This window comes from Hemicordylus capensis, chromosome 5 (genome assembly GCF_027244095.1).
Source record: "Hemicordylus capensis ecotype Gifberg chromosome 5, rHemCap1.1.pri, whole genome shotgun sequence".
NCBI lineage: Eukaryota > Metazoa > Chordata > Lepidosauria > Squamata > Cordylidae > Hemicordylus > Hemicordylus capensis.
The window spans coordinates 254,027,364-254,051,110 of NC_069661.1; the positions used below are offsets into that span (position 1 = coordinate 254,027,364).

The 23,747-nt window shown below is 43.4% G+C and overlaps 1 protein-coding gene across 2 annotated transcripts in view; it reads left to right on the top strand.

Moving 5' to 3' along the window:
• EXOC4 (exocyst complex component 4) overlaps nucleotides 1-23,747 on the top strand; it is a 585,849-nt gene that overhangs the window by 196,527 nt on the left and 365,575 nt on the right. For both annotated transcript variants that reach the window (XM_053255624.1, XM_053255625.1), the window contains 2 exons: nucleotides 13,491-13,636; nucleotides 22,586-22,674. In XM_053255624.1, the coding sequence (XP_053111599.1) occupies nucleotides 13,491-13,636; nucleotides 22,586-22,674 (235 nt within the window). The remainder of the gene's footprint in view (nucleotides 1-13,490; nucleotides 13,637-22,585; nucleotides 22,675-23,747) is intronic.

The following is a 23,747-nucleotide window of genomic DNA, read 5'->3' on the forward strand; positions in this document are numbered from 1 at the left end:
GAACGCTGTTGCTTTCCTAGTCAGGAAGGATATAGCAATGACAGTACTGGGGTACAATGCCAGTACTAATAGTGACCGACTGATATCAATTAGATTTTGTGGACAACCCTTTAACATGACAGTTCTTCAAGTCTATGCCCCAACGACTGATGCAGAAGAAGAGGAAGTTGATGTGTGTTATGCTCAAGTTCAGTCTGAAATTGACAGAACATGCAAGCAGGATGTGCTGCTGGTGGTTGGAGACTGGAATGCCAAAGTTGGGAATGGTAAGGAGGAAAACACAGTCTGACTGTATGGCCTAAGAAACAGAAACGAAGCAGAAGAATGACGTACTAGTTTCTGCCAAGCCAGTGAACTCTTCATTGCTAACACATTCTTCAAACAACCAAAGCGGCGCCTATACACATGGACATCACCAGATGGAGTACACAGAAATAAAATTGATTACATTATTGGTGCAAGAGCTCAGTTATAACTGCAAAGACATGGCCAGGGACCGATTGTGGAACAGATGACAAACTGCTCATGTGCAAGTTCCAAGTCAAGCTAAAGCAGAAAAACAAAGCTATCCAGTTTCCATGATATGATCTTGAGAATGTACCTACCATTTTCAAGGAGAACATCATGAACCATTTTGAAGTTCTGAACCTCATTGATAGGGAACCAGAGGAATTTTGGAATGAAATTGGAGTTGTTGTTAAGAAGGAATGCGAAAAAAGTCTGACAAATACCAAGAAACAGAAGAAAGGCAAACAGAATTGGCAAAGGAGTAAGACAAAGCTGTTTACTTTCTCCTTATTTATTGAGTTTATATGCTGAACAAATACTGAGAAAAGCTGGATTGGAAGAAGATGAGCATGGTTTTAAAGTTGGAGGAAGAAACATGAATAATGTGCGCTACACTGGTGGTACCAGTCTGATAGCTGAGAATGCCGATGGTCTGCAATCTCTAGTATAATGAAAAGGAACACAGTGAAAAAATGGGACTACAACTAAATGTAAAGAAAACTAAACTAATGACAATGGGTACAACAGCAACCAGCCTCAGAATTGATAATGAAGACATTGAAGTGGTGGATAGCTTCTGCCTTTTAGGATCGACCATCAACAGTAAAGGATCCAGCAGTCAAGAAATATGCCGCAGACTAGCACTTGGTAGGGTTGCAGTGAAGGCTTTGGAAAGGATATTTTATTTTATTTATTTGATTTGTATACCACCCTTCCAAAATGGCTCAGGGTGGTTTACAGCATGATATAAACAATTAAAACAAGTTAACAATTAAAATCAAACTATTAAAACACAATAAAACCAATTAAACAGCTATAAACCCTGGAAATCAGGGCTACAATTTAAAACAATTTAAAACAGTTAGTCAATCATTTAAAACCCTGGAAGGCCAGGTCAAACATATAGGTTTTAAGGGCTTTCCTGAAGGACAGTAATGATCTCAAATTACAAATTTCTGCCGGGAGTGCATTCCACAGCCCAGGAGCAGCTACAGAGAAGGCCCGCCTCTGCGTCGCCACCAGACAAACCGGTGGCAACTGGAGAAGGACCTCCTCAGATGACCTAAACGTGCAGTGGGGATCATGTAGAAGAAGGCGCTCTCTTCGATAACTCGGACCTAAGCCATTCAGGGCTTTAAAGCTAATAATCAGCACTTTGTATTTTGCCCGGAAACATATGGGCAGCCAGTGTAACTGTTTCAAGACAGGCATAATATGGTCTCTCCAGGTTGCCCCAGAGACCAATCTGGCTGCCGCATTCTGAACTAACAAGTTTCCGGACTACGTACGAAGGCAGCCCCACATGGAGTGCATTGCAGTTCTCAAGCTGGGAGGTTACCAGCTGATGCACCACTGTTTTGAGGTCATCCTCTTCAAGGAATGGACGCAGCTGTCGAATCAGCCGAAGCTGATAGAAAGCACTCCTGGCCATGGCCTCCACCTGAGATACCAGGGTGGGGCCCGGCTCCAGGTGTACTCCCAAGCTGCACACCTGCTCCTTCTGGGGGAGTGTAACCCCATCCAGCACAGGAAGATCTAACTCACTCCTCAGATTCTGAGCCCCCACAATGAGCACCTCCGCCTTGCTTGGATTCAGCTTCAATTTGTTTTCCCTCATCCAGCCCTTTACTGCCTGTAGGCAGGCATTTAGAGAATGAGTGCCATTTCCTGAAGATGAAAAGAAGAAGATTTGGGAGTCATCAGCATACTGATAACACCCAGCACCAAATCTCCTGATGACCTCACCCAGCGGTTTCATGTAGATGTTAAAAAACATTGGTGACAGAATGGAGCCCTGAGGGACTCCATATAACAACTCCAGTTTTGAGGAGCAACTGTCACCAAGCTCTACCATCTGGAATCTACCTGAGAGATGGGAATGGAACCACTGCAAGGCAGTGCCCCCTATCCCCAACTCTCCCAGGCGATCCAGAGGGATACCATGGTCGATGGTATCGAATGCCGCCGAGAGATCCAGAAGAACCAGCAGAGTCACACACCCTCTGTCGATTCCCCAGTAAAGGTCATCCGTCAGGGCGACCAAGGCTGCCTCAACCCCATAGCCCGTTCTAAGGCCGGTTGGAAATGGGTCTAGATAATCAGTTTTCTCCAAAACTGCCTGGAGCTGATCGGCCACCACCCTCTCAATCACCTTGCCCAACCAAGGGAGATTGGAGATTGGCCTGTAACTGTCCATCGCTAAGTGATCCAGAGAAGGCTTCTTTAGGAGTGGTCTAACCAATGCCTCCTTCAAACAAGGGGGCACTCTACCCTCCCTCAGCGATGCATTTATGATATTAACTAGGCCATCTCCAACAATCTCCGTGCTAGAGAGAAGCAGCCAAGTCAGGCAAGGCTCAGAGAACAGCTGGTAGGCCGCACTGCTCCAAGCTGCTTGTCCACATCTTCAGGAGTCACAGATTGAAACTGATCCAATCTAATACTGCAAGAGGGATCACTGGACATGTCCTCTATAGACCCTGCAAAAATAGTGTAGTCCAAGTCAGCCCGAATACAGGAGATCTTGTTCGCAAAAAAACCATTAAAGGCATCACAGCAGAACGACCCCGGGGACTGATTTGAGGTAGAAGGAGCAGAAATCAAACTCCTCACCACTCGGGATAGTTCTGCTGAGTGCAAACCTACAGCTGCAATGCGCACAGACCAAAAACTCTATTTTGCCACACACACCGCCTCCGCATAAGTCTTCAAATGGGTCACATGCTGTAGCCTGTCAGATTTGAAGCGAGTTCTCCTCCACTTGCACTCTAGTCGCTTCCCCACCTGCTTCAGCCCCCACAACTCCTCAGTATACCAAGGGGCCATTTCTGTAGCAGGTCGGAAGAGGCGCTTAGGAGCAATCATGTCTACTGCCCTGACGAGTTCCCTGTTCCAGGTTCCCACCAGGGCATCGACAGAATCACCGGCCGCACCAACATCAAAATCCTTCTAGGCCTTTTGAAATCCTACTGGGTCCAGCAGCCTTTTTGGACGGACCATCCTAATAGGTCCACCACCCCTGCAGAAGTGGATTGCAGCTGTGAGACCAACCTTAACCAGGTAGTGGTCCGTCCATGACAATGGGGAAAAGACAGGATCCCCCCATCCACGGAACACCCCCCTGATCCGAACAAAAGACCAAATAGTGAGTTGGTTTGGAAACTAATTGGGATAAGCCCATAGTTGTCATGGCTGCTATGAACTCCCGAGCCGCACCAGACAAGCCTGCCCCAAAGTGGATATTGAAGTCCTCCAGCACTAAAAGTCTAGGAGACTCCAACACCAACTCCGCGACCAGCTCCATCAGCTCAGTTAGGGACTCAGTTGGGCAACAGGGTGGACAGTACACCAACAGGATCCCCAATCTATCCCTAGTTCCCAGCCTCAGAAATATACTCTCAATATAAGTCCGCTGTCTCACAGGGGCCCTGGTAAGGGAAATGGTATTATTATGGACCACAGCCACTCCACACACATACACACACCCCGCCCACTTCCCCTGGCCTGCTCCATGACAGAGTAACCTGGTGGGAGAAGCTGAGCCCACACTGGACCACTCGCCTCCCCCCCAACCAGGTCTCAGTTATACATGCCAGCTCAGCTCCCTTATTTAGATGCTGTGATGTGTCTATACCTACAAAGATTGGAATTGTTCAAACCGTGGTTTTCCCCTTGAAACTCTATGGATGTCAAAGCTGGACTTTGAAGAAGCAAGATAGAAAAAGTATTGACACTTTTGAACTTTGGTGCTGGAGAAGACTTTTGAGGATACCATGGACAGCCAGGAAAACAAACAAATGGATCACAGAACAAAACGATGCAAAATTTTCACTTGAGACACTAATGACCAGGCTCAAACTTTCATACTTTGGACACATTATGCAAAAACCCAGCTCCCTTGAGAAGTCCATAATGCTGGGAAAAGCTGAAGGAAAGAGAAGACGGCCCTCAGCAAGGTGGATGAACTTGATTACGACATCAATGAATGCACCACTGAGAGACCTTAAAGGCCAAGGTGAAGACAGTTCATCCTGGAGAGAATCTATCTATGTTGTCGCTAAGAGTCGACACCGACTTGATGGCACTTAATCGGTCAATCAATCAAGAGTCTGCCTCGTGCTGTGGTGGGCTCTCCTTCAGGGGAGTTTTTCATACAGAGACTGGATGGCCATGTATTAAGGATGCTGCAGCAGTTACCTTCACTGAACAGTGGGTTAGACCAGTAAATCTCCAAGGTCTCCTCCAACTCTAACATTCTGTGATTCTATGCAACTATTAAGAGTAAAGGAGATTTACCCTCTGCTAAATGGTCATGATGCCTCTAATGCCCCAGTTGAAGATGAGTGCTATAGGCCTTATGAATGCATATTCTTAGAGTATGTTTGTTTTAAGCATTTTTTCCTCATTCTTTAGCCAGGAAGACTCCCAGAATGGCTTACATACTATCAACACAAACTGTACATCAAGACAATAAAAATAGTTTTTCAATAAAAAAATTTTTCTTGTGTTGATGGCTGCTTTGTCTGCCTCAGCAACTGGGGGTTCTACAGGTCTCTGTGACAGGAGGAAAGGTTCATGTATGTTGCATTTGGTTCCCTAATGATCCCTCTCCAAGTGGCTCACAGCTATATACCAAACAGAATAAAATATTTGAACTACAAATATATAAACAAATATCAACTTACAAATAGAAATTGATTTTTAAACATCAATTTTAAAAAGTGAATTAAGACCATAGCAGCTGCAATCCACAAAAGCAAAGAATCAGACAGCATTACATGCTTGTTGAAAAAAGACCATCTTTGCAGAGAGAGAGAGGGCGGGGGGGCAGACATGGCTGATGAGAAACGCAATTCCAAAGTCTCGAGGCCACTACCGAGAAGGCTATGTGCCACATGTCCATTTAAACTCAGAGGCAGGTGAGTTAAGCTCACTCCAGCACCTAAAGGATATTGAGCATCAATGTCTGGTTGCCCTTGGAAATAGACGCTGCTCCCCCTTATATCTTGGTGTCTCCCTCCCAGCTAGAAACCAGGCTGTCAGATATTTAGCTTTCCTCCACTTCGTCAAATTCAGGTCAGCTTTTGCTAGGGCCAGGTTGAATGTATTACCTTCTGCTATACGCCTAAGCAGGTTTTCTAAAGATCCTACTGCTTCGGGGTTGTGCTCGTGCGGAGAGGGTAGCCTTGAAACTATCACTCACATCTTGCTGTAATGCCCCTTATATCGTGATTCTAGGAGAGAACTATTGGCTCCTATTTTACAGCAGTTCCCTGGTAGGCCTGATTCCTTTTACCTTAATCACTGCCTGGATGACACTAATGATGAAGTCACCAGGATAGTGGCTAGGTTCATTTATGGGGCTATGAGACAGACGTCCCGCCATGGTTTTTTATAATGTATTTCTAGTTTTATCTGCATGTTTGTTTCTATATTTTTGATATTCTTATTGATATTTATTGTACTGCTGTATGTTTTCCTACTGTTTTCTTTCTGGTTGGCTTAGGGCTGTAATAAAATTGATTCTGATTCTGAGTTAAGCTCACAGGAAGTTGGGTTGTAATGAACACTTTGGATTGAGCTGGTAGACTGTTGGCTTCAGATAGGCTTGGATTTTGAAGACAGACCTGTTCCAGTGCTGGTACTCACCCTATTAGGATAAGTCAATTATAAATACTTTGTTGTTGAATTAATTGACACATATATGGTATCTCTTTGCTTTTCGGCATATATTCATTTTTTAAAATCTCACCTTGCACTTTAACCCCTTCTCCCATGTCTATACATATTCAGCATGTTTACTGTCTACTTCAAACATCTAATGAAGTAGGTTCTTACTGATGATAGTTCACACTACAATAAATATGTTAATTTTTAAACATACTTCTGCTTTAGGACTCTGCTACCTTGTCTAGATTTGTTTGCCACTGATGCCTAAAACATGGATTACTAAATTCAACCTCAGTTGAACGGGAAGTCAGAAGTCCTTGTTAGAGATGGATAGGATGCTGCAAAGTGTACAGTCACTCATAAATCTTGCTCTTTATGCATTTGATTAACGTCTAACAAGGATTTTGATGGATGGCTTTGCAACGAATAATTAAACATCGTAGGACCAAACACTCGCGGCCTTCCTTCATCTTCAGGCAAATATCCCTAATCACTTCAGTGAGTTTAAAAAATGGGTTTTAATAGATCAGTTCTCACATTCCCTCCTGCCAGATCCAAGCTGCAAAATATTGTGTATATGGACTAGCTGCTATTTTTGTATTTTAGCTAAAAAGATATCCATGAAACTCATAAATGAGGACAGAAAGCTGGAGGGACTGGCATTTGGGGTGGGGGCTAGAGTAGCCTTGAATAGGGCAAATAGAAGAACATATGAGCAATGGTTGCCCTGTGGAACTGGTACTGCAAGGGTACTAATTAGGCAAAATCTCCAGCAGCATTTTAACATCTCAAGCATTTTTTAAAATCTCAGACATGAACATTCACCTAATATTGTAAGGATTTTCAATGATTTTTTTCTGTCGTTTTGCTGCTTTTTCTGTATTTCCTCCTCACTGTTCTACCTCTTCATTATTTTTATCCTGCTTCTGGTTCATTTGCTTGTCAGCCTCTCTTCCTTTTGCCCCTTCCTGTGAATACTGCATGGGATTTAGCCTGGAAAAGACCTGCAATCAGAACAGAAGATTTGCATCATTTGAGGGGCCCAGCATTATAGCTGTTCCTCCGTATAAAGTCCTACAGTCCTCTCTTGCAGGGCTTCCCAACCTTGGGTCCTCAGCTGTTGTTGAACTACAACTCCCATCATTCCCAGCTGTTGCCAGGGATTAGGATCAACATCTGTTCCATAGGTTGTGTCAACCCATTAACTGATAGCTTCTGTTAGCCTTTTAGCTGGTGACGTCTTGTAGCTGAATACAGTTGATTCATCCCCAATAGTTTGATCCTACAGAGTTGTGTGTTACCACCATACATTCTGTGTATGTGTGTATATCTGTGAAGCTAGGAATAGCCTTTCCCAAAGCCTGATTCTTTCCCCTCTCGGAATGGGAGGACTGAATTAAGGTTACTCCTAGAAGAAAACAGTCTCTTTCTGCAACCACCTGGGGCTTTTTAGTTTAGAAAAAAGATGACTGCGGGGAGACATGCTAGAAACCTATAAAATCATGCATGGTGTGGAGAAAGTTGATAGAGAGAAAATTTTCCCGCCCTCACGTAACACTGGAAACCAGAGTTTATCCAATGAAATTGATTGCCAAGACATTTAGGACCAACAAAAGGAAGAACTTTTTCCACACAACATATAGATATAATCAACTTGTGGGATTCTCTGCCACAAGATGTGGTGACCGCCAACAACCTGGATGGCTTTAAGAGGAATTTGGACGTCTTCATGGAGGAGAGGTCTATCAACAGCTACTAGTCTGAGGGCTATTGGCCACCTCCAGCCTCAGAGGCAGGATGCCTCTGAATACTAGTTGCAGGGGAGTGACAGCAGGAGAGAGGGCATGCTCTCAGCTCCTGCCTGTGGGCTTCCCAACAGCACCTGTTGGGCCACTGTGTTGGGTCACTGTGTGACCTGTTGGGCCACTAGGATGTTAGATTAGATGGGCCTTGGGCCTGATCCAGGAGGGCTGTTCTTATGTTCAATTTCCAGTCCATTGAATAAATATCTCACCCACTTTATGATCTCACTCACTTTATATTTGAATGTGAGATGTATAAAGCTCTTTGTGCATTGAGCTATCAGCCAAAGAGCGCAATGCTCTTTGTGTATTGAGCTATCCTTTGGTAGCTTCAAAGATGGGATATTCTTCCCAATACAAATTGTTGTTTCTGGATACTATAAAATATATTACATATTACTATAATGTAATATGGATTCTATATTACATTATATAGGATACTATAAAATATATTACTATATTTTACTATATATTATATTTTATTATATATTTTACTATATATTATACTATATATTTACTATAAATATATAACTATATATTACTATATTACTATATAGGATACTATAAAATATATTACATTCAGGAAGGCAAAATTTCTTGCCCAAGCACATTTCTTCCCGCACATCAGCTGAGAAGTGCTGGGAGGTGTCGTTTAAATAGCCACTCTCCTCACTTCTCAGCTAAAGCATGGTGAGCTTTAAAGAAGCAGCGCAAAATGAGAGAGTGGATGGAGCAGGCTTCACCTCTCGCACCACTTCTTCAAAACTGCAACTGAGCTATTTAAAGTGTTTACCAATGTAGGTAGGGGCAGAAGAAAACCATGAATAACTGAAACAACCACCCGTGATAACTAAATTGGTATACAGGCAGGAAGACCGTGAATGGGTGAAATTGTTATTTGAGGGCCAGTTGTATATGTGAGAGTTTTTTTGTTAATGTGTTTGCAAAAGGGAATAAAGGAGCAATTTGAAATTTGTAGGATGTCAACTTCAAACATGATTCATTTTATTGACAAATTACCATATATAGTAAATTTGAATCATAGTAAATATAAATTTAAGAAAGATTTTTTATGTCATGGCCAGATTTCCTTTTGGAATTATTGATCTCATTATTAAGTGTTAAAATCCATGGAGAATAGTTAAAAAGTCATGATTATATTCAGAATTCCTTGTAAAAAATGTTTTTAAACAGAGGAGGAAAGATACTACCAAGTTCAGGAGCATGGCTAACAAGTATTGTCAAGGAAGCTATAATTAGAAGAAGACTTCCTTCAGAAATTGGAAGTCCTGCCCAAATGAAGAGAATGGAAAGGAACATAATCTCTGGCAAAAGAAATATAAGGAGACAATAAGGGATGCATACAGAGAGTTTGAGGCGCATATAGCTAGAAGTGTCAAGGGGAGTAACAAAAACCTCTTTAAATAGAAGCAGAAAATCTGCCAGGGAGGCCATTGGACCCTTAGATGATGAGGGCATGAAATGGATTATTAGGGAGGATAAGGAGATCACAGAGAAGCTGGATCAGTTCTTTGCATATGTCTTCATGGCGGAGGATACTGACCATATATAACCACTCCAGAACTGAGTTTCCCAGGCTTGGAAGCTGAAGAACTGGGCCAATTTGAAGTGACAAGAGATGTTCTAAACTGTCTTGAAAAACTAAAAATTAACAAATTGTCAGGACCAGATGGCATCCATCCAAGAGATCTGAAGGAACTCAAATGTGAAATTGCTGATCTCCTAGCAAAAATATGCAACTTGTCCCTGCAATCAGGCTCTGTACAAGAGGACTGGAAAGTAGCTAATATATCTCCGATTTTCAAAAAAGGATCCAGGGGGGATCTGGGAAACTACAGGTTGGTTAGCTGTGCTGGGAAAATTGATAGAAAGCACACTTAAGGACAGAAACAAAACAGGCCTTGCTGAAGGAGAACCAGCATGGCTTCTGCAAGGGCAAATCTTGCCTCATGTGGCTTTTGGAGTTCTTTGAGAGTGTGAACAGGCATGTGGATAAAGGTGATCCAGTTGACATGGTAAAGTTGGACCTGCAAAAAGCTTTTGACAAATTTCCCCACCAAAGGCTCTTGTGTAAACTTAGCAGTTATGGGAGAAGGGGACAGGTTCATGTGTGGATTGGTAACTGGTTGAACAATAGGAAACAGAGGGCAGGAATAAATGAACAGTTTTCATAATGGTGGGAAGTAAGAGGTGGGGTCCCCCAGGGATCATTACTGGGACCAGTGCACTTTAACTTGTTCATAAGTGGTCTAGAAGTTGGGGTAAGCAACAAAGTGGCCATATTTACAGCAACTGCAGGATAATCTCATTAACTGCAGACACAACATCCACGGTTTCGCGTATATGTGATTGGGTAATTGGCACCCAACCTCAGTATATGCTGGGGGGGAAACAGCAGAAAAAGGGCTAAGATGTGCATATCTGCAGGTTAGGGGTGGGTGGAAATTACCTTTGAGTATGTAAATGACCTCTGAAGTTCTTTCCACCCACCGTTTTGTGTAAGGGAGCCATTTTCTGGCTCATTAAAAACAAACAAAAAACCTTGATTTGAAGGCTTTAAAAAACTCCAAATGGAAGTATTTTGGTGGTATTTCTGGCCAGCTAGGGACATACTGAACCAAGGTAGGGCATCCCCCATGATTTCTGGCCAATTTTGCCTTTTGGGGTGGCTATATATATATTTGGGTTAAAAAAAAAAAGCCAACTGATTTTTTAGGCAAAACCCCCTGGAAATTTGAGCATAATTGGGGAATTGCTGGATAGCTGGGAACAAACCGGGCACAGTAGGGATTCCCTCCCCCCCCCCGTGATTTTTGGGCAATTTTGCCTGTTTTTGGCTTATTATAGTTTTTTTTAAAAAGACAACCATGATTTTTTCGGCAACCTCCTGCAAATTGCAATGTTTCATGGGCATTGCTTGATAGCTGGGGAAAGACTGGGCACATTAGGACACTTCCCCATGCAACCTTTGGGCAATTTTGCCCATTCTTGCCACCTTTTTTTAGCTTCAGGAAACTAACCCCCCTGCCCCTAATCCCATTGCCCCAATTACTCAGTATTCGCGGTTTCCTTATCTACGGTAATTGTGGAGAATGGAACTCCTGTGAATACTGAGGATCTCCTGTATTTAGGATAATGAAATCCAAAAGAGATTGCGATGTGCTCTAGAAGGATCTCTCCAAACTGGGCGACAAAATGGCAAATGTGGTTCAATGTAAGCAAGTGTAGTGATGCATGTTGGGGCAAAAAACCCTAACTTTACATATACAATAAAGGGGTCTGAGCTGTCAGTGACTGAACAGGAGAGACAACTTGGGGCAGTGGTGGAAAGCTCTTTGAACATGTTGACTCAGTGCACGGCAGCTGTGAAGAAGGCAAATTCCATGCTAGAGATCATTGGGAAGGGAATTGAAAATAAAAATGCTAATATTATCATGTCCTTATTCAAATCTATGGTATGGCCAAATCTGTGGTATGGCCACAGATATTGCAGAACTGGAAAAGGTACAGAAGAGGGAAATCCAAATAATCAGGGGCCTGGAGCACCTTCCTTATGAGGCAAGACTAGAACACCTGTGGCTGTTTAGTTTGGAAAAGAAGCAACTATGGAGAGACATGATAGAAGTGTATAAAATTACACATGGAGTAGAGAGAGATTTTTCTCCTTCTCTCACAACATTAGAAGCAGGTGTCATCCTGTGAAACTGAAGGCCAGGAAATTTAGGACCGACAAAAGGAGTTAGCTAGCCACAACACATAGTTAATCTATGGAATTCTCTGCCATGGAATGTGGTGATGGCCACTAGCTTGTATGGCTTCAAAGGGGACTTAGACAAATTCATGGAGGACAGGTCTATCAATGGCTACTGGTCTGGTGGCTGTGGGCCATCTCCAGTCTCAAAGGCAAGATGCCTCCAAATACCAGTTCTCATGGAGTAAGAGTAGGAGAGAGAGCATGCCTTCATCTCTTACCTGTGGGCTTCCCAGAGGCGTCTGGTGAGCCTAGGATGCTGGACAGATAGGCCTTTCGCCTGATCCAGCAATGCTGCTGTTATGTTATTCTTCCCTGAGTATATTCTAGTGTGAAAGGTGGTGCATTCACTTAATTTTAGTGACAGGTTTGTGTATGCACAATTTGGTATCTGTAGGTCATCAGGAAGTATTACTTTATTTTGCACAGAGAAACAAAAAACCAGACTATATGTCTATCTGTCTCTCTATGTGTGAGAAAGTTTTCCCCATTAAGATTTCAAATGAATCATTTCAGTATAACTGCATAATGTATGTTTCTGAATGTGTTCCTCTCATTCATGTTATACTTTGAAGTGTACACTTAGATTTTGGGTGGTTTTTTTTTTAAAATAACATACGCACATAATGTGTGACTTAATTCTTAACAATTGTTGGTTTGTGTGAGCAAAGTAGCCAGCTAGTTAAGCTACAGTAAGAAATAGCTCTGAACTTTCCTTCTGTGAAATAAGGAAGCTTTAGAAACCTCCTTGCTGGTAAAGTTCTAATTGAGATATTTAGAGATGAAATCAGGTTATCTTTATTTAATTGTGTTGTGTGTGTTTTTTAAAAAAGAATTCTCAGTTGTGTCTAATTAGCAGCTTAGTACCGTTGGCCTGGTTGTTATTTCATGCTAATTTGTTTAAATAAGATCCTCACTTCACTTATACATTCCACTTGTTACCTACAATGCTCTTTTATTAGGTTAGGCGGCTTCCTAGCAGGGTGAAATATGGTAACCAATAATCCCACTCTGCTGCTATGGGCCCCAGGTGCTTTCAGTGCCTTAATGTGTGTTGATCAAAATGTAATTTATTTTTTGCCTCCCTTCCCCCCCATCTTTCACAGAACCATCAGGGCTCTGAATGAGAGTAATTGAGTTTCCTGTCTCTTTCACCATCAACTGAATAGTTTATTTGAATCTCTGTGACTGAACCAGTCAGTTGTATCTTAGGCCCTTTCTATACTACAGTTACATATGTTTCATATCACTTTAATTGTTTTACCCAAGGAATTCTGGGAATTTTAGTTTGGTGAGGATTCTCTGAGAATACTGAGAGATCACCATCTGTTCCTTACAGAACCAGAATTCCCAGGGTTCCCTGCAAAGAGGAAATGCTTTGGCACTCATCTGAAGACAATGTGTATTTTTCAAATGCTGTAGAATTTGGCCCAATATGATAAATGAAATCTTGGAATAGGTACACAAAACATTTGGTGAGAGATAAGCAAGAAAAGTTTGTATGCTTTGATGATCAGAGATTGAGTCCTTGCTGCAAAGTTCAACATTACTGTTCTTCATAGACTGCTCTGAAGGTCTCACAAGGAGTTTCTCCTACATGATTATTTTGTGAAATTGGGTACATTGCCACTTAAAGCAACAAATTGTTGTGAAGCTCTGTGTGTGTTACAGCAACTTGATATTTGTTTGCAAAACATTTTGAATTGATTTCTTGAAATACTCTTACTGCTTTCTTTCAGATGCTGCTCACAGAGTATTTGGATATGAAAAATACACGGACTTCCTCAGAACCATCAGCTCAACTTAGTTATGCCAGTTCCGGAAGAGAATTTGCAGCATTCTTTGCAAAAAAGAAACCCCAGAGGCCTAAAACCTCTTTGTTCAAGTAAGTGGGGTTCTGCCTCCCTTGGCAAATCATTGATCCATATAGACCAGTATTGTCTACATAAATTGACAGCAGCCCTTGGGATTTCAAAAGGGTCTTTTGCAGCCCTGCCTACTGAAGATTGAACTTGGGATCTTCTGTATGCAAACCATGTGCTCCATCACTAAGCTACTGCCTCTCTGCTTCCACATGTCTGGAAGTAAAATATATGATGTAAATGGACTCTCTCGTTTTTATGGGGAAAGCCCTTGTGTGAGGTTTCTAAGGTGTTTGGGAGAATGAGAAGAAGAAGTGGTGTACTGATGCTTCTGGGAGGTGAATGTAGTTCCCGTCTTTCTCCTAGAATACAGCACAGTGCTGTGTTTTCAGTCTTGAATAGTCTGAAGCAAGCAGGGCTTGAGGACAGTAACTTGACATGCCATTGGGGGTACCAGGCAGGTCTACCCCAAGTAGTCTTACAGAAGAGGGAAGGGAGGGGATGTTCTTTCGTGCTATTTTCTGAAGAAAACATTGGAGCTGTTCAGGCATTACTTGTGAAGTCAAATATATAAGAATATAAGAAAAGCCCTGATGGATCAGGCCCAGGGCCTCTCTAGTCCAGTGTCCTGTTTCACACAGTGGTCACCAGATGCCTCTGGAAAGCCCTCAGGCAAGAGGTTTGGGCATGCCCTCTTTCCTACTTTTACTCCCCTGCAACTGGTATTTAGGGTTATCTTGCCTCTGAGGCTGGAGGTGGCCTATAGACTAGTAGCCATTGATACACTTCTCCTCCATGAATTGATATAAAACCCTCTTGAAGTCACCCAGGTTGTTTGTTGTCACCACATCTTGTGGCAGAGAATTCCACAATTTGATTATATGTTGTGTGGAAAAAGTACTTCTTTTATGGGTCTTAAATTTCTTGGCAATCAACTTCATGGGATGACCCCTGGTTCTAGTATTGTGTGTGTGAGGGAGAAATTTTACCAACTTTCTCCACATGATGGATGATTTTATAGAACTCTGTAATGGCTCCCCTCAGTCGTCTTTTTTCTAAACTAAAAAGGCCCAGCTGTTGAGGCCTTGCCTCATAAGGAAAGTTCTCTAGGCCCCTGATCATCTTGGTTTCCCTCTTCTGCACCTGAAATACTTTGCTTCAGAATTTTCTGCATGTGATCAGCCTGCACTCTCACACAGACAAGTGTGTTCAACAGATATGGAAAGTTACCGAAGGACAAGGGCAAAGCGTGAGCTGTGTTGGTGGTTGTACATCCTCTTTTCCATTCTCTTTTGCTTTACTCAAGAAGTCTGTCCTTGGTTCTTTTTTGTTGTTATTTTTATGGTTCATCAGAGCACTTAATCACTGCCATGATTTTAGTTACAATCTTTTCTTTGGTTGACTCTAGGATTTATCTTTTGTTCTCCTGGCTTTTAGCCTTCACCCAACATTCCTAGCTGCCCATTAATCAACTCATTAGATGTTTTGCGGACCACTAGCTCACTACTTCAGAATAAAACCTTTTGATTAATTAGTGGAAAGCAGGATGTGCATCTTCTAAATAAAAGATAAAACTGGTTTGGGGGGTAATATTGTATATATTCACACAAAGTATTCTGAAGTCCTTCTGAACCAAGAACTTGGCATTCAGTCCCTTTCATTTCTTGGGACTATGGTGCCATGTTTGGCAGGTTATCTCTTATCTGGTTATCTTTGGCTATCTAACTTCCAGTCTCCCAGAATTTCCCACTAGGAAGGCGCATGCGTGTGTGTGTACTCTCTCTCTCTCTCTCTCTCTCTCTCTCGTTAGTACAGATAAACTGGATTAGTTTGTTTGGGGTGGAGAGGGCCAGTTACTCTCCCCCTGCTAAATAAAGAGAATCACCACGTTAAAAGGTGCCTCTTTGCCAAGTTAGCAGGGGTTATTCACAGTTTATTCACAGGATGCATCTTAGAGAACACAAAATTGATGTTTTGTATTGGCAGACACATATATCCCATTCTGTATGGGGCTGCACTCTTTTTGAGGGACTAGGAGTTCAGCTTGGGGGTGCTCCTGGATCAAAACCTGTCCCTGGATACCTAGGTGGTAGTGGTGACCAGGAGTGCCTTTTACTGGCTTTGGCAGACAAGTCATCTGCTGCTCTATCTGGGGACAGTTGGTCTGACATCCGTCACCTATGCATTGGTTACATCCAAGAAACACTATTGTAAAGTGCTTTGTATGGAGATGGTTTGGAAGCTGCTCCAGAGTGCTGCCGCATAAATGCTCATGGGAGCCAGTTGCTATGCAAGTGTGACAACCATTATGTGTCATCTTCACTAGTTGCCAGCTTGCTTCTGGGCCTAATTCAAAATATTAGTATTAGCCTTTAAAGTCTGAGGCTAGGTTACCTGAAGGACCACCTACACCCATATGGATCTGCCTGAGCCTTAAGTTCTGCCTCGAGCCTTTCTCTCTGGCCCCTCGTTGCTGTCTCTTTGTACAGCAGCAACCGAGACAGAGCTTTTTCAGTGGTTGCATTGCATCTGTGCTGCGCCCTCCCTGGGGAGATCAGAGAGGTTGCATCCCTGACTGTGTTCAAAAGCAATGTTCTGTTCTTTTTACAGAAGCTTTGGGCCCTTGTGGACTAGGGATGTGCACGGAACTGCAGCGGGGCAATTCGAGGGCAGCAGGGGTCTCCCTTTAAGAGTGGGGGAGGGTGCACTTACCCCTCCTTCCGCTTTCCCCCTGCCGGCGTCAGGTTTTTTAGCAGCCCATTAGGGTGGCAGCGTACCTCCCTGCTGTCCCATTGCCCTCCTCTTCCAGATATGACTGGAAACTTCCGGTCATAAAGGGAGACCCCCACCACCTTCGAACCAGTGGAACCGCCAGTTCCATGTGCATCATCCGTCTTGTGGACCTGTTTTTAAATTTCTCTACCTGGCTTTTAATATGATGTTGTAACCACAGCTACTTTTGGAAAGTTGGTTGCCATGCTTTTATGAATTTCTTCCTGTTGGATTTTTTGTTTATGATTTTAATTATTTTTGTTTGCCAGTATTGCAGTTGAAAGGCCTGCTGTAAATATTAAACATATCTTTACAATAACGCAGGCAAACCTTTTTTCGAGTTCCATAGCTTCTCTGCTCACAATAAATGGGATCTGCTCATCGATGGCAGAAGTGCAGCAACTTCTAGCCAAACTGGAGACTTCTGCATTCCTAGGTTTCTAGTTTCAAATCTTCCTGGGTTTTAGTGACCTGAACTCAGATGCAGGTCTTGTGTGGAGCAAATCAGCAGCAGGCTGTCTGTCACAGAATACGGCAAGCCTGATATTAAATGCAGGCTTGTATGCAACACATTATTTGAATGTATTTTATCAACATACAAAGCTGTCTCGTACTGAATTGTTTATCCATCTAGCTCAGTATTGCTTGCTCTGAGGTCTTTCCCAGCATCTGAGACCTGAAACCTGTTTCACTGCAGATAAAGAAGATTGAACATGGGACCTTCTGCATGCAATCATGTGCTCTACTCTACCTCTGAGCCTTTCCACAGCTGCTTACTTTGCCACATACCTGATTAATGTGGGTGGCTTCTGAGGAGGCCCTCCATATTTTACAGTCAGTATGCTTCTTAATACCAGTTGTAGGGGCAGGGGAGGGTCATAAGAACATAAGAACAGCCCTGCTGGATCAGGCCCAAGGCCCATCTAGTCCAGCATCCTGTTTCGGACAGTGGCCCACCAGATGCTGCTGGAAGCCACAGGCAGGAGTTGAAGACGTGCCTTCTCTCCTGCCATTACTCCCCTGCAACTGATACTCAGAGGCATCCTGCCTTTGAGACTGGAGGTGGCTCACAGCCCTGCGACTGGTAGCCATTGATAGACCTCTCCTCCATGAAGTTATCCAAACTCCTCTTAAAGCCATCCAGGTTGTTGGCTGTTACCACATCCTGTGGCAGAGAGTTCCACAAGTGGATCACGTGTTGTGTGAAAAAGTACTTCCGTTTGTTGGTCCTAGACCTCCTGGCAATCAATTTCATGGCGTTACCCCTGGTTCTAGTGTTGTGTAAGAGGGAAAAGAATTTCTCTCTCTCCACTTTCTCTACATCATGCATGATTTTATAGACCTCTATCATGTCTCCCCGCAGTCGTCTTTTTTCTAAACTAAAAAGCCCCAGGTGTTGTAGTCTTGCCTCCTAAGAAAGTTGCTCCAGGCCCCTGAGCAGCTTGGTTGCCCTCTTCTGTACCTTTTCCAGTTCAACAATGTCCTTTTTAAGATGTGGCGACCAGAATTGTACACAGTACACCAAGTGTGGTTGCACCATAGTTTTGTATAAGGGCATTATAATATTAGCCGTTTTATTTTCAACCCCATTCCTAATGATCCCTAGCATTGGGTTTTACTTTTTCACAGCTGCCGCACATTGAGTCAACACTTTCAATGATCTGTCCACCACGACCCCAAGATCCCTCTCCTGGTCAGTCACCGACAGCTCAGATCCCATCAGCATATACTTGAAGTTGGGATTTTTCGTTTCATTGTGCATCACCTTACACTTGCTAACATTGAACTGCATTTGCCACTGTGTCGCCCACTCCCCCAGTCTGGAGAGATCCTTTTGGAGCTGCTCACAATCCGTTTTGGATTTCACTACCCGGAAGAGTTTGGTATCATCTGCAAATCTGGCCACCTCGCTGCTTACCCCTGTTTCTAGATCATTTATGAATAAATTAAAAAGCACCAGTCCCAGTACAGATCCCTGGGGGACCCCATTTCTTACTTCCCTCCATTGCAAAAACTCTCCATTTATACCTACCGTCTGTTTCCTGTCTTTCAACCGGTTAGCAATCCACACATGTACTTGTCCCCTTATCCTATGACTGCTAAGTTTCCTCAGGATTCTTTGATGAAGAACTTTGTCAAAAGCTTTTTGGAAGTCCAGGTATACTATCTCAACTGGATCACCTTGATCCACACACTTGTTGACACTCTCAAAGAACTCCAAATGGTTGGTGAGACAAGATTTACCTTTGCGGAAGCCATGCTGGCTCACTCCCAGCAGGGCCTGTTCTTCTAGGTGCTTTACAATTTTATCCTTGAGGATGCTTTCCATCAATTTGCCTGGAACGGACGTTAGGCTAACCAGCCCCTGGATCCCTTTTTGAAAATCGGAAATTCATTGGACTTTCCAGAGCTATCTGGTTGGCCACTGTGGGGGAAAAGAATTCTGGCCTTGATGGACCTTTGGACTGATCCAGCAGAGTTCCTCTGACATCCTTAATAGGAACCATAACCAGTTCACTCTTTTGTCTGCTTTGCTTTTGATGTTCTGATATCAACCTTTGTCCTGCCCTGACTGCAAGTGGGCTTCCACAGAGATACCTGAGAGGACAGGCAGAAAACAGTGTCAGGCTGAAGCAGTAAGATCTTGGTTTAACTCCATACAGACAAGCTTCTTCAATGATGTTTGAGTTCCACTGAGCCTTTTTGTGCTCCCCTGAGTCTGACGATTCCTCTTAGGTCCCTTTCCTGAGGAGTGAAGAGCCTTAAACAGGTAGACCCATGGCCGTTAGCCTGGTACTCCTCCACTTCTCTGCTAACTCCTGCGTGCTGCATTGTCTGTGGTATAGATTAGACTGGGAAGTGCAAGGGCCCCGATATGGAGAAGGCTAGTCTTTCCAGCAAATCAGGCTTGGTGTGGAATGGGATGGCTGTTTCTGCAGTGAGTGAATATCATAGCTCAGGGATCTCAGCTACTGGAGCTCCTCCCTCACAATTGTGTGCTGGCACCATCTCCAGCACCTCTGTAGCTTTATTTATTTATTTATTTGTGGTCAGTTGTGGTCCTCCTCCCTTGTGCTGGGAGTTCTGCCTGCTTCTTGAGGCTGGGATCATGTCAGTTTTTATGGGACCCCTAGTACTGAAAGGTGCAAATACCATTAGTATTTAATAATACTAATACCAATAGACTTGTATCCCTGGATTCTCATGTTTTTTAAAAGTGTGTTAAATTGTTCCACCATTTTGAGTTGAAGCAAATTGATTAAAATGGAAGCAGTTTGGCATGGAAAATTCATGTTCAGGTAGTGTTCTTTCAGTGCTCTATGAAAGGAGAGGCAAATTATTGTGGTGGGGAGTTGGTCAGTAAGAGTTTATTGTGAACAGACTTACTTGCCACCTTTTTTCTGTGAGCTGGCAAAATGAATGTGGTGTGTTCCATACATGAGGTAATAACTTTTCCTAGGGAAGAGACTTCCTTTCTTGCACGAATAGCACTTACTTGCAAGGTACATCAGTGTCCCACATGTTCACCTGCTACAAGTGGAGAAGTGACCCACTCAACATCAGATCTGGGCTTGCTTTTGGGTTGGGGGCCCCTTTCTGAGATTCCAAGTTCCTCATTGGCTACCTTTCTTCTTGCTCTCCTTGCCGATCATATGTGACATACCACTTCTGTCTCTTGGCATGTAACACATTGGCTTTGTTGCTCCAGCGCTGCGCTTTCATTTCTGCCTGACGAAAATGAAGTGAGGCATAATTGCTTAATAAGAAGAGCATGTCCCTTGCTGCTCATTCTCCCGTCATCACTCTCATTGCAATGACAGCCTCACTTGCTGGGATCTTGAGTTGCGTTATCTGTCAGCTGTCATGGAATCTGTGGAGATCACTCAGTTGAGTGGCATTTCTTATCCTGTTAAGAGATGTAGATGTTTGATAATGCCTCATTCGTGCTGCTTGTTCTATTTTCAGTGCTTGTCTCGCCAGATGGTGTAGCTGTTTCCTGCTCCTCTTTCCCACATAGGGGGCCTCTTCTTGCTTCCTTATACATTATTCATTTTTGCTGTGCAGTTTTTATAATTGAAAAGTCTAAAAGGGAGCACCATTTCTAGTCCTCATTGTCACTGAGCAGGGGAAAAACCCTCTTGCTAATGTGGGCAGTGTAGTATTGGTACTGGACCAAACTTGCAGTGGTCACAGGCCTTTATTATTCTTTACAATTCCCAAACCTGCTGGTGCTCAGACCACAGACCTGATAGACACCTCTCCAGAGAGGTAGAGGAAAAGGATCCTTTGGCAGATGCCAACCTGGGTCAGGACTCTGAGGACTCAGTACCTCCTAAGGAACAGCTAAAGACTACTCTCCCAGAGTTTCCAAGGTGGCTTCAGTGGGTGAGGGTGGAACCCAGTGCCTCTAGTCTGTAACTCCAGCTTGGTGCTGGACCCTCTCTGATCACCCCTGGGAATTCATGATTATCAGCACTAGTGGGCCCATGCCAAAGCCCAGGTCCAATGACATAGTGTATGTTGGACAACCTAAGGCCTCCCATTCATCCGGTTTACTCAGAAGGTGAGACAAGCCCCAGAGATGCTCTGGATCAGGGCCTTGAGAGGATCCAGGAAGGAGCAAACACCATCAGACACATTTTAAAATCCCCAGTCAGTCTACTCAGTTTTATTATTTATTTACACAGTCAGACTGGTGTTATTGACTGGTTTGTTTTATCCAGACATCGAGTCCTTCCCAAGGACCTGGGATGGCTGAATTTTTTGTTGTTGTTGTTATTACATTTATATCCCGTTCTTCCTCCAAGGAGCCCAGAGCGGTGTACTACATACTTGAGTTTCTCTTTCACAACAACCCTGTGAAGTAGATTAGGCTGAGAGAAAAGTGACTGGCCCAGGGTCACCCAGCTAGTATCATGGCTGAATGGGGATTTGAACTCGGGTCTCCCTGGTCCTAGTCCAGCACTTTAACCACTACGCCACGCTGGCTCACTAAGCTCTTGCACTCCTCTTAGTCTGGCTTTCTCCCCTTCCCCTCGCTCATGCTCCTTCGGCCTCCTGCTCAGGGCAATGGAAATGGACAATCCCATAGCTATGGTATTCTTCTGCATTGATCCAATTAGCTGTATAATTCTAATCTTCAGGGAGCCACTCTGGTACAGTGGACATAGCGTTTGACATAGGTTGGGGAGACATGGGTTCAAATCTCTAGCCAACCACAAAGATCATTCAGTGTCCATGAACCAGCCACTATCTCTCAGCTTAACCTCTTCCTGGAATTAATATGGCTCTGTTCTGACGACAGAAGGAGGGCATGATAAGTATTAAATAAAGAATAGCCTTCATGCTTTCCCCCCTTACATTTCTCAGTGGTTTTATTAATTTAGATTTTTATTTATTTATAAACAGGTTAGTGCCAAGTGACCCCAAAGTGGTGTACAGTAAAATGACATTAAAAATACAAGATACTTTAAAAACAAAACAGTTACAAAATCAGCAGCTAAACAAATGAATATTGATGAATCAGTTGCAAAAGAGCTCCAAACTATTCCAAAAAATGAAGCTCAGGGCCAAGTAAGATGTGACAGAGACAACTAGGATTATTCATGTATCATCTGTGCATATATAAAGCTGATGAAGTGTGTGTGTCTTATTTTAACATGAGAAAAGGAACTGGAACGGGGATCTGGAGCTTCCCCCTTTTCTCCTCTCCCTCCTCACACTCCTTCATCCACTTTCCTCATCCTGTTCTTACTGTTGGAGCTAGAGTCCAGGGCAACAGACAATGGGGGAGGTAAGGTGGGGGTTCAGTTCCCCTCACCTACATTCCCCTTCTTCTGTAAAAAGTAGACATAAAGGGAAAAATGGTAAAGCAAAACATGGTTGCCTCTTTGCAGCAGAATAAATTGGGCAAAAGTATAGATAAAGGATAAATCCTGGAGTGGGGGTTGCCCAGTCTTTGTCTGGACCTAATCTAACTCATTAGGTTCTTGGGGCAGTGAGGAAGACACTATGTACTCTATAGCTAATTGGTTTTGGAAAGTTACTGATAGAGGCCATGTTCTCCACCAAGAGGCTACTGTCAATATATAACACATACTTCCTTGGAACTGAGCTTGACTGATATATAGAGGTAAAGGCTGTTGTGTGGCTCATCTATTCATAATGCTCCTTGATGTGCTGTGTTTGTCTCATTGCAGGTTTGAATCATCTTCTCATGCCATTAGTATGAGTGCTTATTTGCGGGAACAAAGGAGGGAGCTGTACAGCAGGAGTGGTGAACTCCAAGGTAGGTTAAGATAGACAGAGAATTGGTTTCAAATGAGGTTTCAAATTGGTTGCAAATTCTCTCTCGCTTCCCCTTGTCCCTGGAAACGTCCAGTTTTTAAGAAATAATTTTGAAACAAAACAAAACTGCGTATTTGTGGTTCAAACTAAAATCCAAAGAGTTTATTTAAATTTCAGATTCACATATGGAGAAACTGAATTCACAATCTCTTTGATGGTGATGGCATTTGACCAAAAAAAAGAAAGAAAGAAAAACAAAACCAACACCATTCTGTTTTGCTATGCTTATGACCTTGAATGACTCCTGCCCTGTGTTGATTGCTTGCTGGTGTCTCTGTTTCCTTGTTACTTTTTGTTTGTGGATTGACTGGTATTAGTCACTTTGGGGTTCTCTTTTCAGGAATGAGAGGTGTAGTATTATTTAAAACATTTTATTTCTGTATTTTTCAACAAAAGGTTCTTAATGCGGTTATCATTGCAAAGCATTATGAGAACAGGAACAGCTCCTCCAGGGGGCCAGGTGAGGGAATCACCTCATGGGCAAGAACACCATGGGGTGATGAAATCAGGCAGCCCACCCTGGGTGTCACTCCACCCACCTCCTGCTGATACCCGCACGAGATCTTGATTGCTACCACTCCATATCTTTGCTTTGTCTCCCTTGCTGAGCCCACCCCTCACCTTACTGGTCTCAAAGCTGCCTCACGTCTCTTCACTAACCTCTCCTTTCTTCTAGGATGCAGCACTGCTTGGTGTTGTATGCTAACGGGGCAATGTGATGGAGCTTGCATGCAGCAGTGGCAGCTGCTTCTACTATAGCCTCTCCTCAATCCTCATAACCACTGCTGCTCTAGCAGCTCTCTCGCTCTTGCTCTCTCTCTCTCCTCAGCAACACACTTGTGTGTTCCCAAAAGGAAGCAGACAGAGCAAACAAGTGTGTTGCTGGTGGGTGGGAGGGAGAGCCCTGCTGATGCAGCTGTGGTGATGAGGAGAGGCCAGTGGGTGAAGTTTCTGCTGTGCACTCTGTCCACGCTGTCTTCCTGGCCTACCACACCAAGCAGCAGCACATCCTGA